The sequence below is a fragment of the Phoenix dactylifera genome, chromosome 7 (assembly GCF_009389715.1).
Source record: "Phoenix dactylifera cultivar Barhee BC4 chromosome 7, palm_55x_up_171113_PBpolish2nd_filt_p, whole genome shotgun sequence".
In the NCBI taxonomy this organism is placed as follows: domain Eukaryota; kingdom Viridiplantae; phylum Streptophyta; class Magnoliopsida; order Arecales; family Arecaceae; genus Phoenix; species Phoenix dactylifera.
Genome location: NC_052398.1, coordinates 16,509,070 through 16,522,888, shown reverse-complemented (window position 1 = coordinate 16,522,888; position 13,819 = coordinate 16,509,070). Strand labels below are relative to the sequence as shown.

Sequence of the window (13,819 nt, the reverse complement as noted above, 5' to 3'; positions counted from 1 at the left end):
TTTTTAGTTTTTTTTTCCCCAACTGTACGTAGTAACCTTTAACCATGCACGGATAGATTAAGACTTACAAGTAGAAGAACTTATATGCACAACGATGCAGATTGCAAGGATTAATATATATATATACAAATATAAACAGGATGAATCAATCCGAAAATATAGAAGATTAGAGGATCTAATGTGTGCAGAATTTTTTTTATATATCTTTTAATGTGAAGGCATGTAGCCATGAACAAAGGTGAATGAATGCTGCCACCTAGGCATTGTCCATGGCTTTGAACTAACCAACTGTGTTTCAAAGAAGCAACATAAAGCTCTAAAATCGCCTACTCGGTTGTTGCACCCTCGCAAATGGTTTAAATGTCACTCCCATGGAAATTATTTCCTTGTTAAAGAGAGACCCTATGTGTGGAAAGTTATTGGGTGTCATTATTTCAGATATCCACGGTGTTAGCATAATTTTAGGGATCACATGACAATCTGTATCAGTCCATATTATTTTTCTTAATTAGCAGGATATTATTTTTCTTTGTTAGCATAATCTTGTTAGAGTGATTTTAGGGATCACATAACGATTTATATCAGTGAGTATTATTTTTCTTTATTAGCATGATCTTATATCAGCCTATGTTATTTTTCTTGTGTGGAGTCTGTATACGAGCATATATAATCTTGAGATGTACTGAATATGATGGAATAGAGAAATAAAATTAGTTTTCTCTCTCTCTTTTTCTCTTATTTTTTTCTTCTTCTGTAAATATTTTAACGCATGGATGCATTGTAAGTAGACTTTTCCTTCAATAATTAGATCCAATATTGTAATGGGAGCCGATTTACACTCAGCTTCCACCAAAACTAGGATTTTCTGGTGGAAATAGACCCAATATATTAACCATAATATTCCAAGCAGTCACAAGATCAACTATCATTATGTTGGCATTCATTCCCTGATATGGAAATAACATTAAGACTAGAATTTATTCAGTTTGTATATAATACATACTTAAATTAATATTTGGCCTAGTGACAATTAATTGCTTCCTCTCTTTTTTTTTTCCATTTGAAGATGCACTCCAACGAGACAATAAAATTCATGCATTTGTCATGAGACTACTCACACACGACTGTTTTTTCCATCGCAGTATTATGTTCAATCCCTCATAATCTTTGAGGGATATGATTAGCTAAATAGTCAGATTCCAACAAGTTATGGATTTTAGATCTCAACTATTGATTTGGAGAAGGGTTAATTGGGTGTTTTAGTTGTTCACCAACTCGGCCATTAACAAAAGGAATTGGATTTGGGCTCTTGCATTGTGCCTGGGCCGGCCCAAGGCCAGCTTGGTAGCACTGTCTTGTTTTTTGTTTTTTGTTTCTGTTTTTTTTTATCTTTATATTTTTATGCAAATACACACACACACAATGGTTGATTTTGCGCTCTACTAGTCACTAAGAATATGCAGTTATTAATGGCAAGGATATAAAATTGTCCAATATAGTTTAAAGATAACTAATTATGGAAAAATGTCTTTTATATTTGTAAAAATAAAAATAAAGTGGATTTTTCTGTAAAATGTTTTTTTTTACTAATAGCTAGAACTAGAAAGTCATAATTATATCCTAATCTATTTCTCATTTCAATTCTTTCTTTCCATATTATAGTATAAACAAAAATAATTTTTGAAGTATATATTTAAACTAGGTGATTCGGCTACGATGATCGGTTGGATCCAAGGAGCATCGGCAGCATGGATGAGTGTAATTCCTTGCTCCAAGACATTCGGACCATAGTTAGTGGCGATGTGGCTTTTCAGCCCAAGCATGTTTATAGAGAGACTAACGGGGCCATGGATTGGGTAGTCTCGTTTGTGGCCGATCACTCTGGGGGCCCTATGCATGGGTTGGGGAGCAAGAGTTGCTGAGAGCACTCTGAAACTTGTTATTTTTTAACTTTTTTTTTGATGTATTCTGTATTCATACTAAAAATATAGGAATCATCCGTTGTAGGTATAATATATGCATATAAACTTGAATCCCTACTTCAACATTGAAGATACTTCTAGAACCCATTATGTATCCAAGAACATCGGATCCACAAATACCGATTTAGTAATCTAATAGTCATTTAATCTCCATGTAATCCTACTAGAGACATCAATCCCATAATGACGTATGGTAAGAGATGATGAGAGCTCCATAGCATTACCTTCCAACAACAAAACATCAAAAATTTTACGAAATAAAACCCCTCATCACCATGTAAATCTTCCTTCCAATCACAATTCAGCATCTGAAAAGTATTACTCCATGGTAGTTCTGAAGTGGACGTTCCTTGTAAAACTCTCAAATCTACCAACATTGCACAACTCAAGAGGTTTGCTGTTCCGCAGCATTGCACCCAAAGATAGGCCTCGGTTGATCGACGGCTATGATTACGTGGTCTGGATGCTTGCTGTTGAGGAGAGAACAGCAAACCTGTGACTCTAGGACATGGATCGCTGTCAGATCAAGGACATTTGTTCCCACATAACGTCCAAGGAAGGGCAGTCTATGAGGTGGCGCTGTTGATCGGACGGTTAGATCGGTGAGCACGTGGAGGCATCGTCGGGCCTAAGTACGGTCTCTTGTCGCTATTCCCCCATGCACGCATCTGCTATTCCCCCAAATACATGCAAGCTATATATGTGGATAAATAAAATCACTTGCATCTATCTCAAAGTAATGACCTTGCTCTTAAAAAGCCAGTCTAAAAAATATTATTTAGATTATTTTTTTTGAACTTTGTGTAAACACTTAAAATATATCAATACGCCTGCACGGATTCTTATATGCTTCTCTCGTTTAAATCCTAGCATCATTGTCAGACTAATAGTCTAGATCTATTTAAATCTAATGTCTGGCTCTATAAATCTGTGTTGTAGTATTTTTTAGCCCATATAGACCGTTCTGATATAATTTTGTCACAACTTATGACTTTACTTTAAAAGAATCTGGTTGGAAGATATTATTTGGATCTTTTGGTTCGTCCTGTATAAGCATTCGAGATGTGTGAAATGTATAACTGATGTGGAACCAAAAATGTAACAGCAAGGATCCACATATAATTAATATCTTAACCACCTCCAAAAGAAGCAAAAGTTAATAAGTAGCATTGATGAGACACTAGCTTGTAACTTAATGCTCTGTACTTGAATTGGGAGATGCCAAAATAATTCAAAGTTTTCATGTAAGGTTGAATTTGTGAAAAGTTGAGACAGATCACTTTCATAGGTTGGATTTGAAACCCAAGGAGGAGTAGATATTACTCAACACATTTATTTCATCTTTTTTCAACAAAAAGATTTTTTTTTAAATGATAGATTTTTTTTTAAAAAAATAGATATTATCCACTGAAAATCCGAGATCCTGAGAGAGACGAACCAATAATAGTTACAATTTCGAACCTACACCATTGCATTTGCTTACTATTGGACCAAGCAATGACCACTAAAAAGATATGTGGAATTAGCATTTTAGAAAATATCGGTATAATCACAATGCTCTAACTTGAATGCCTTTACATCATTGTGTTGTATTTATTATTCTGTGGGCTGATTTAGTGAATAACACTATCTTCTCATGAAAAAAATAGGTTTTAGATTTGTGATTTAAAATATTCCTTACCGGATAAAATTTTCTAGTAGAGAGTTCTATTTTGAACTATGATGAAATTCAAGTGAGAGAAAGTGGAGTTGGAAGAGCTGATACAACTAATCTCAATTTTTATATATAATATAAACTACTAAGGACTCGTTTTCCAGAAGAGAAGGAGAAAAAAATGTGGTCAGCAAAAAAATAAAAAAATATTTTATGCTTAATTGGAATTTTCAAGAAAAAGAAATAGAAAAGTAACATTTTCACATAAGATTTTTATATTTTATGAAAAAAATTATGTGGGACATGCAAAAGTCCATTTTCCACTAGCTAAAAATTAAAATTTTTTTAAGTATCTTTAAATTTTTGAAAGAATGAGGTAAAATATTTTTGTATTAAAGATATAATAGGTATTTTATACAATACTTTCTCAATAAAGTAGATGCTGAGCTGAATATAAAGCACTATAAAATATGATATTTTTTTTGAATAACTAAATATACAAAAATTATTTTTCAAGTATAATATATTCGTGCATCAGCTTTTAAAAAAAAGATCCCAGTATTTTTTTTTTTCGCCCAAACCAAACAGTCGTAAAAGATTTACTTTATCCCAAAGGCAATTCCGACAACAAACCTCAAGCAAATAAGTATACTTTCATGCAAGAATCCAAAACTATAGTATCTTTTGGGGGGTGAATGGGATATGAAACTTTAGTCTCACATCGAAAGAGTAGCGGAAAGAATTGTATCTTATAAGGAGGGGCCACCTCCTTTCCTTCCAAAGGACCTTTTTAAGAAGGACAAAGTCGTGAAGAGGAAATTGTTGTGTACGAACCGCACACAGTGTTAAGCACGTGCGTGCTCTTACAAAGCGGACAATACCTCTGGTCGGAACGTAGATAATTTTCTTCTCTAACAGATGGCGCTAGAGAAAGGGCCCTGCCGAAACTTTTCTGCACAAATCCTTCCCATTGGGGGATAGTGTTGGAGGGTGGATGGGGGATCCGAAACTTTAGTCCCACATCGAAAAAGTAGCGGAAAGGATTATGCCTTATAAGGAGGGGCCATCTTTTTTCCTTGAGAGGGCTCTTTTAAGAAGGACAAAGCCGTGAGGAGAAAGTTGTTGTGTACGAACCGCGCATAGTGTTAAGCACGTGCGTGCTCCCCTAAAGCGGAAAATACATCTGGTCAGAACGCAGTCACTTTTCTGCTCTAACAGATGGTGTTAGAGGAAGGGACCTGCCGAAACTTCCCCGCATAAATCCTTCCCGCTGGGGGGATAGTGTTGGGGGACAGATGGGGGATCCGGAACTTTAGTCCCATATCGAAAGAGTAGCGGAAAGGATTGTGCCTTATAAGAAGAGGCCACCCTCTTTCCTTCCAGAGGGCCCTTTTAAGAAGGATAAAGTCATGAGGAAAAAATTGTCATGTATGAACCGTGCATGGTACTAAGCACATACGTACTTCTCGAAAGCGGACTATATGTCTAATCGGGACGCAGACATTTTTTTCCGCTCTAACAGTGTCTTTCAAAAGTTTTTAAATGTTAAACTATGCTTACGAGCTCATCTTCGACAACGGTCGCTTTTGTACTATACTCGCAACAGATTGGCGATAGGCTTCTGAACCGGTGGGGCAACGAATGGGACGATCCATCAATGAAAAGATCCTTTTTTGTTTTTTTTAACTGTTGTTTGCCAACTTTAAGGGCCATTGAAAAGTCCTAATTATATAATCTCTTAATGATGTGTTATTAGTACTTACTGACTAGAAAAGTCAATGAACCAGACAGAATTAACATATAATTACTTTATTTAAATATTTCGTACTTGGTGTGATGCATGTAGAGGCTGTCTAAGGGTGCTGATTGGCTGAGTTGGTAAAATGGCCACTGGATATCAGTGATATAGATTGGAATCACACCCTCATCCAGATTCTGGCTAAGCTCATTATATATATATATATATATATATATATATATATATATATATATATATATATATATATATATAATATGATTTATTTCTGTTGAATATGCCTTGCGTTTATAAGTTCTAAATAAGCGCAAAAAAAAAAAAAATCTTTTTTATCTGAAGCAGGTGCAGCGCAACAGGCAAAAACAAAGTTAGTCCGAATTGGCTTACTTTATTATTGTACAAATTAACTTACTTTATTATATATATTTTTTGTAACTTTAAAAGATGAAAGTAATTATGTATTCTAAACATCGGATGTACCGGGAGCTAGAATTTGAAAGAAAACTTTGCCATTTGTAATCTCCAGTTTTCTAAGATAAAATTTTTATGCCGTCTTTGCTCATGAATTATGTAAATATTATATTTTTTTATTCTTTTTCTGTTTTTTTTCCTGCTTATTGTGTTATTTTCCTCCCAACACCGTTACAAAAAAATATATATATATATCTCGCCATCAATTACCCTATGAATCCATGAATCATGACCATGGCCAGTATTTCATAGCATTCGTTCAAGAATTGCCTCCATGAACGCTCAAATACTTGTAAGGATGGTTCTAAATTCAAACTACTTGAATCAAAGATAGAAGATGAATTTCAGAGACAGACATCAGATACAAAGGGCATAAGATTTTACAAGATCCAGCCATAATATACAATTATATTTACATCAAAGCACCTTCTTGGAGAAAATGGCGCTAAGCTTAAACAGACCAGCATGGCTTCCAACGCGAACGCTTCGAGCGCTCCGGTCGCCGGCGTCCACCCCATCCTTACCCTCTCCACTGCAACTGATCACCTGATTCCGATACCTGATGCATGTGTTCATGTTAAAACTCAGCATTCTAACTCCACCACCACCACCTCCTTTCTTCGCATCGCCGCCATCGCTTCCGTGGGTCTTCTTCTCCGGTTCCGGGGGCCTGCAGTTCCTCCTAAGCTGCCAGATCGGGCTGGTCCCGCCAAGCTGGATGCCACCATTGAATCGGACCCGGCCCGGGTTGGGAGGCCACCTCCCCCTCGAGGAGGAGGACGGGGTGGTGGTGTTGGCGGCCGTGGCGGTGGCAGCCGGCTTCGAGGACTCTCCATGGGAGTTGCTCCGGGAGCAAGGCGCGCTACAGGCCTTGCGCCGGGCCCCCATAACCTTGGTCCTGTTCCCGCTGCCATTGCCGGCGTTCCCGGCGGAGCGGCTCCTCGAGAAGGGCCAGATGTTGATGTTGAGTTCCGCGGCGTTACCGGCACTACTGTCTCTTCTCCCCTTATTCCTCATCCTCTCCGCCAACTTTCTCTCCTCCGCCTTCAAGATATCTTTCCATCTCTTGGAGGAGGAGGTGGAAGTAGAGGAGTCTGGGGGAGGTGGTGATGTCTGGGGCTCGGGTTCGGATGGGAGTTGGGTGGTGGAGTTGGGGTTGGGGTGGGAGAAAGAGAGGAGGTGGAGAGGGAGGAGGACGCCGTCGACGAAGAGTTCGTCGGCGGTGAGAAGGCGAGGCTGGGGGATGGACGGCTCTTTGCCAACCATCCAGAACTCGAACTCCGAGGAGGAGGAGGAGGAGGAGTCGCTGCTGCTCCTTCTTGGGTTCTCGGCCATGGATGTTGAGGTTGGGATCAGGTTAGATGAACAGGGAAAAAAATGGAGGAAATTAACAGCGGGTCCATCCTTCGACCGTGACATAATGTTTAACGCCCCCGTACCTGTTTTATAACATCCGGTCCACATAAATTTATATTTTTAACTCAGGATCCCAGGACGACGAAAATACCCTCCATATCCAATCTAATTATAAAAGCCAAGCCCATTTTCAGATTACGACATAGTTTTAAAACCCCTTTGATCGATGCTCTGGAGCCTGAGATGGAGGTGTCGTCTAGATGTGTTGCGTTAGTAGCTACTCTGCAGCACCTGTTTCTCTTCGTCATCTTTGCCACCTTTGGCTCTGTTCAAGCCAATACCCCCTATAAAAAATAGGAGGTAGCATGAGTTTAAAGTCCCCTGGTTGCTTTTAGAAGCTGGCAATCACCATCAATGGAAGAACGCCTAGCCCCATGGTCATCATCGGGCAGGGGGACACCATTGTTATCGATATCAAGAATAGGCTTCTCACACAGAATTTAGCCATTCTAGAACGGGCAATGTGTATTGTATTTTGTTATACTTGACGGTGTATATCTTTAGCCATGGTTCTTCCTCTATGGCCAAAACATATATTAATTGTGTACTATGGTATATTAAGTATGAACCATGGTATATTAAATATATATTGGGGTATGTTAATTATGTACTATGGTATATTAATTGTGTACATATATCAACTAGCTGTATACTATAGTAGCGTATAAGTGCGTACTGCGCTATATTAAATGTGTACTAGTATATTAACTACATACTATATATATTTAATATCTGTACCGTGGTATATTAACTATGTAATGTGGTACATTAAGTGTGTACATGTATCTAATAACTGTATACAAAGGATATTAACTAAGTACTATGTTATATTAACTATATACTGTGGTAGATTAAGTGTGCACACGCATCTAGTAATTATGTACTGGAGGATATTAACTATGTACTATGTTATATTAACTATACTATGGTATATTGAGTGTGCACACCTATCTAGTAACTGTGTACTAGAGGATACTAATTGTTTACTATGATACTAGTGGTAACTGTGTAATATTAAGTATATACTTTGGTATATTAACTTTTTACCCTTCTATATTAAGTATGTACCATACTATTATAAGTGTATACTATTCTATATTAGGTGAGTACATAAACATTATCTTAAGTGTGTACTGTGCAATATTGAGTGTGCGCATGCATCATGATGGTAAAGAATGTGATGAAGTGTGATGCCCAAGGGGAGGGATCAGATTGTTAATATCTCTGATAAAGTATCATGAGGAAAGAGCTACAACTAAGCCAGTTAATGTCATCACCATCTAAAAATAGGAAAGAATAAGCTTATTTCTTTTATGTAGGGTGGGGTACTTGACAGATAAAGACAAATAATGTTCTTATCTTGTAGATAGATGAAGACAATATTTTGAATGGAATTTTTTTTGATTTGTGAAGTTTGCTTTGCTTAATCTTGTTACAATTTCACCGAGTTTGGCATGAGTAATTTATGTCATGGAGAGTGAGGTATTTATGCAAATAAAGTGCAATCAAGTATTTGCAATTACATTTATAATCTTTAATTTCAATTAGTGTTTAGTAAGCTCTTTGGCTCATTGTTTGTAGCAAGCATGGCTTGGCTAGGATCATGTATGTGTACCTTTTAAAAGAAAAACAGGGTTCATTATAACAATATGTACCTGCTAACTTTGCTATTCCATGTTTTACTTTTTATCAATATTTGATGTGTCCTCTTAGTTTTGCTCTCTTGATGGAGTTTGCTGCGGAGTCATTTAAAGAAATCAACCATGATGCACACGGTAATTCTGTGGAATTGTCTACCATCAAGCACCAAGTAACTTTTTTTTTCGTTTTTCTGCATTGAGTAAAAAATATGAATTACTTGGATGGGATGCTTGACGAGAAAAAAACGAATCTTCTGGATCCATGTAATATTACTTTTTATCAACATTTGATGCATCCTTTTAGTTCTACTCCTATTTTCTGCTCTCTTGATGGAGCTTGCTACAATCATCTAAAAGAATCAACTATGATACACATGATGATGATTTTTTTTTTTGGTACATCGGCTGCTCACACTGCTCTCGCATGAGCATAGCCAGCTGCATCACTATTAAGAAGACTTTATAAACCAGAAGAAACAGATGACTGCTGGATCTATAGAAAATCTTTAGAATGATGAGCAATAAATGAGGTGACCTAATTCGTAGCTTGGTTCGCCTCCCGAAAGACGTGCCTGACCTGGGCAACACAGCACTCCCGCAACATGCGTCATATGTCTCTAGGACCGGGTGCTCAACCTCCCCTGCCTCTTCTCCCGTAAGCACTCAATCAACACGACTGAGTCTCCTTCCAATATGATACAACCGGCATCAAGTACATATCTCGCATATAAAAGCTCCTTCCATGCAACTCTGAGCTCCATCCCAAATATTGAATCCTCGAAGGAATGACATCCCCCCACAGCAAGCAACCTGGAGCAGTGGTCTTTGACCACAAATGCTCCTTTCACACTCCCGCTCCCAGAGGGCAAGCTTCCATCGAAATTTACCTTAAATGTGGGGGGGGGGGGGGGGGTTGGGGTCCCAGGAGATAAGAAAAAACCTGAACGCCACATGATGATTCTTTGGCATTGTCTATCACCAAGTACCAAATAATTTTTTTTTTGTTTGGCTTTTCTGCACTGAGTGAAAAAAATGAATTACTTTGATGGGACGCTCGACAGAAAAAAAAAAAAAAAATCGCCTGGATGAGGTGCTCGATGGGGGTATTCTTGGCATTTTCACTTTAAAGATACGGTCGTAGGACCGCAAGTTACAAATAAAATATTCTATAGATGAGAAATATATCCTTCGGTCAAGAGGGAGTTTTCATTACGCTGTAGTCAATGGGGGGACCGCAACATAAATAACCGAAATTGGGGGAGCTAAGAGAACTAATAAACGAAGTGAGAGAAGTGTGGGTGCATTGGAGCTAGATCTGCCGTTGTCGCATATTCCACTAAGACCTCTGTTTTATAATCCAAGATTTAACTTTTGTTGGTGCTGTAATTATGTTCGATCGACCCATGATCCAACCCAATCCCGACCGAGTAAGCTCTGATTTGATTGAAATTTGGACTTGAAAGTTGATTCGTTTAAAAAGGGATTAGACCTTGATCAATTTTTTTCCTACTCAATCAAGTATCTAATTCCACCTTTGTATTAAGTAAAAGTGAAGGAGCCATGAGAATTAGCCCGAGGGGTTGCGAAATTAGCGTTGTTATTGGTAAGTGCTTCTTTGAACATGTTTTTTTTCCTTTGAACTTGGATTATGTAAGATGCAATCTTTTTAAAGAGAATATTTAAAAATTTAGATGAAATAACAACTTAATTGAAACAAACACTTAGAAAGTGAAATCATAGACTATATTAATTGACAATAAGACATAAAGTCTAATCTTATATGCATATAACAAATGCATACTTTTTGGTATTTATAATTACGGATAATATTGTCTATCATGCCTAGCTATTAAAAAGATTTATACATGTTCATTCAATCATGCCCTTTGTTAAAATTAAGCATGTCGTCTTTGGATCATTTGGCATATGACAATATACACCAAAAAGCACAAATAGCAAATTATAACAATAAAATTTTGAGAATACGAACAATTATAAGGAGTGTTAAGGGAAAAACTGTTATTCTTCTTTTTTTTTTACTCTTTCCTCCGACAGATTTCTTCCTCTTCTCTTCTTGTTCCCCTTCCTCCTCTTCTTTTAAATTCCAATTGATAGCAATGAGGATTTTAGATAAATGTGGATATTATGATGGAGGTGAGATGCCTGTGGAGTTGAGAGGCTTATGGCTTTCCATCATGCAGGGTAACTTTTTAGCCTGGCAATTCAAAGAAATATAGATGACATTTTTTTTCATTGGGCAAAGTTCTGTTTGTTTTTTTTAGCATGCACTACTCTATATATATGATGCAAAGGATGCATCATTGAGCATGTGGAGTCGGCAATTGTATTCTCCTCTTGTCTCTGCCACTACTAACTAGGTCTAAAATGGGTCAATATATATTTGATGATATGACTTAACTTAGTTTTTTCCGATCCAATTTAGCGTTTGTTTGATTGCTTGCGATTTCACTCACTTGTAACATGACTAATGACAAGTCGAAATGTTACATTTGTATTTTTGGCTGGTTGTTTGTAATTAATAAATGCACATATATTTGAAGTTGTTTCATTATATAATGTTGCAAATGATTTGATAAGCTGCTCCATGAAAGCAATGGATTGTTTGTTTTTCATTATATTTGACCACTAGATAGCTAACTATTGATCTTAATTTCTTTAATATTATATATTACATATTAATATTCTATATACTATATGCTATTATATTGTATAATTTATTAATATATAATGTAAGAATCATTATTATGGTAATAGTTAGAGTAATTAAGAGTGCATTATTATTGTATTGTTATATTATATTTTATATAGCAATATCTATGATATGATAATTAATGTGAAATTATAATATTATATATTATTCTATAATAATATTACACATTTTAGTAATTTCATATACTATAATATCATTATATATTTTAGTATATATTACCATATCAAAGTATAATAATATACTATATAATATATTATATTATTAATGCGTTATTACAACATCAATTCTAACCAATAATATAAAAACATATAATCTAAAATATAAAACTATACATTATACTAGTAATGTATTTTATTATAATAATCAATTGATGTTGATAATAATTACAAAATAATTATTACTATCGCATTATTAAAATAATGTTATACTACATTAACATATCAAAATTATAATGTTATGTTGTATTATAGTTGTATATATATATATATATATATATATATATATATATATATATATATATATATATTTGTTATGACCATCTCTATAGCCTTCGCCGTCATACGACATCCTTTGTTTTTACTCCCCACCTCATTGCTATTGCATCATTCATCCAATGTAACTTCATCTCCCTCTCTTCATTGTTGGATAGGGATTACAAGTTTCTTCCTGAATTTTTCTTGCTAGTCTTACCCTCCTCCATAGGTGTTATAGATTGTGCCCAAAAGATATTCACCTCTTTTTGTATTGGTGCATGGCTCCACTCATCCCCTCTAACCTCACTACTACTGATTTGCCATCCATCTCCCTCCTTTGCTCATGCCAAATATGTATGCTTCCTCCTCAAACTCAGTGGCTTATTAGCTCTCTAAATGTGCCATGATCTATCACTTTGCTCTTTGGAATGATTGTTATCCCAAGATTTTCAAGGACCTAATCCATGTTGATTGTAGTCATATAATTATATTTTATTTGTCAGAAATACAAACACTTTGTTACAAGGCATCAACTAGTCACCCAAAAATTTCATTAGGCAGTACATAGTACTTTGTAATTCAATCAAACTACATGTATTACAAGATGTGGCTTAACTTGCATGCTCCTAAAAAGAATAGGAACTTATTAAGTATGCCCTACCGATTCCTAGGTATTGTGATGCAGGCAAGATCTGCACCTATCACCATCACAAGACTCCCAAACAGCTTCTAGACCATTTTAAAACCAAATAAAGGCAGGATATGTGATGACACTTGATAACAAGTGTTAAATGGGTTCAATTAATTTTGTAAAAGTAAATAAATAAAGGTCATGTTGTGTTAGGAATAGTCTAGTGTATATCAATCCAAAAGATGACTATCACAATCAGCAAAGATGGAATTTGAAGCTCAAACTATTCCATTACATTAGTATCAAATTAACTTTTAAATGTAGTTTGAATCACCTCAAATAAAGATTAGATGAGAAAGTTATAATGGTCAAAATATTGCAGTAATTCCAATTTAATTCAAGCTTGTGAGCCAATAATAAGGGTCAGCCAATATGTAAAGCGATGGTAATACCCTTATCTTTATATCATTTTTTGATAGTAAAAACTTGGTTTTAGAAAGATTTCAATCATGTTGTGCTACGACGTTGTCTAGTGGTAATTAGACTATAATTAGTTCAATATAAGGCGGAACAATTATCATTAGATTAGTTTTTGTATTGCAATAATGCCAATTTAATTCAAGCCTGTGAGCCAATAGTAAGGGTCAATCAGTATGTAAAGCGATGGTACTACCCTTATCTTTAGATCATTTTTTGATAGTAAAAACCTTAGTTTTAGAAAGATTTCAATCATGTTAAGCTACGAGCTTGTGTAGCAGCAATTAGACTATAATTAGTTCAATATAAGGTGTAATAATTATCATAGGAGTTTTTGTATCCTGAAACATCCTTAAGGTGCAAGATTAGTTCTCGAAGTTTTAATATTTTTGATATACTTCGAGTCCTAGTCTAATTTTGAGGCTAGTTACAAGTCTAAAATAACAAACCCTATGCTAGGGTGCTCATAATAGAAGTTAATGATTTTTTTACTGGATGCATTAAGCCTCCTTATTTTACCTAAAAAAGGGAACCATAAAAACTATAAATGCCCTCTCTATGTATTCAAATCTTAATAGATAAAAATAT

The 13,819-nt window shown here is 35.7% G+C and overlaps 1 protein-coding gene across 1 annotated transcript; it reads right to left on the bottom strand.

Moving 5' to 3' along the window:
- Positions 1 to 6,280: 6,280 nt before the first annotated feature.
- Positions 6,281 to 7,198, bottom strand: LOC120111268. The gene has a single exon (XM_039127797.1). The coding sequence runs from the start codon at positions 7,196 to 7,198 to the stop codon at positions 6,281 to 6,283; it is 918 nt and encodes a 305-aa protein (XP_038983725.1).
- Between the last annotated feature and the right edge of the window lie 6,621 nt (positions 7,199 to 13,819).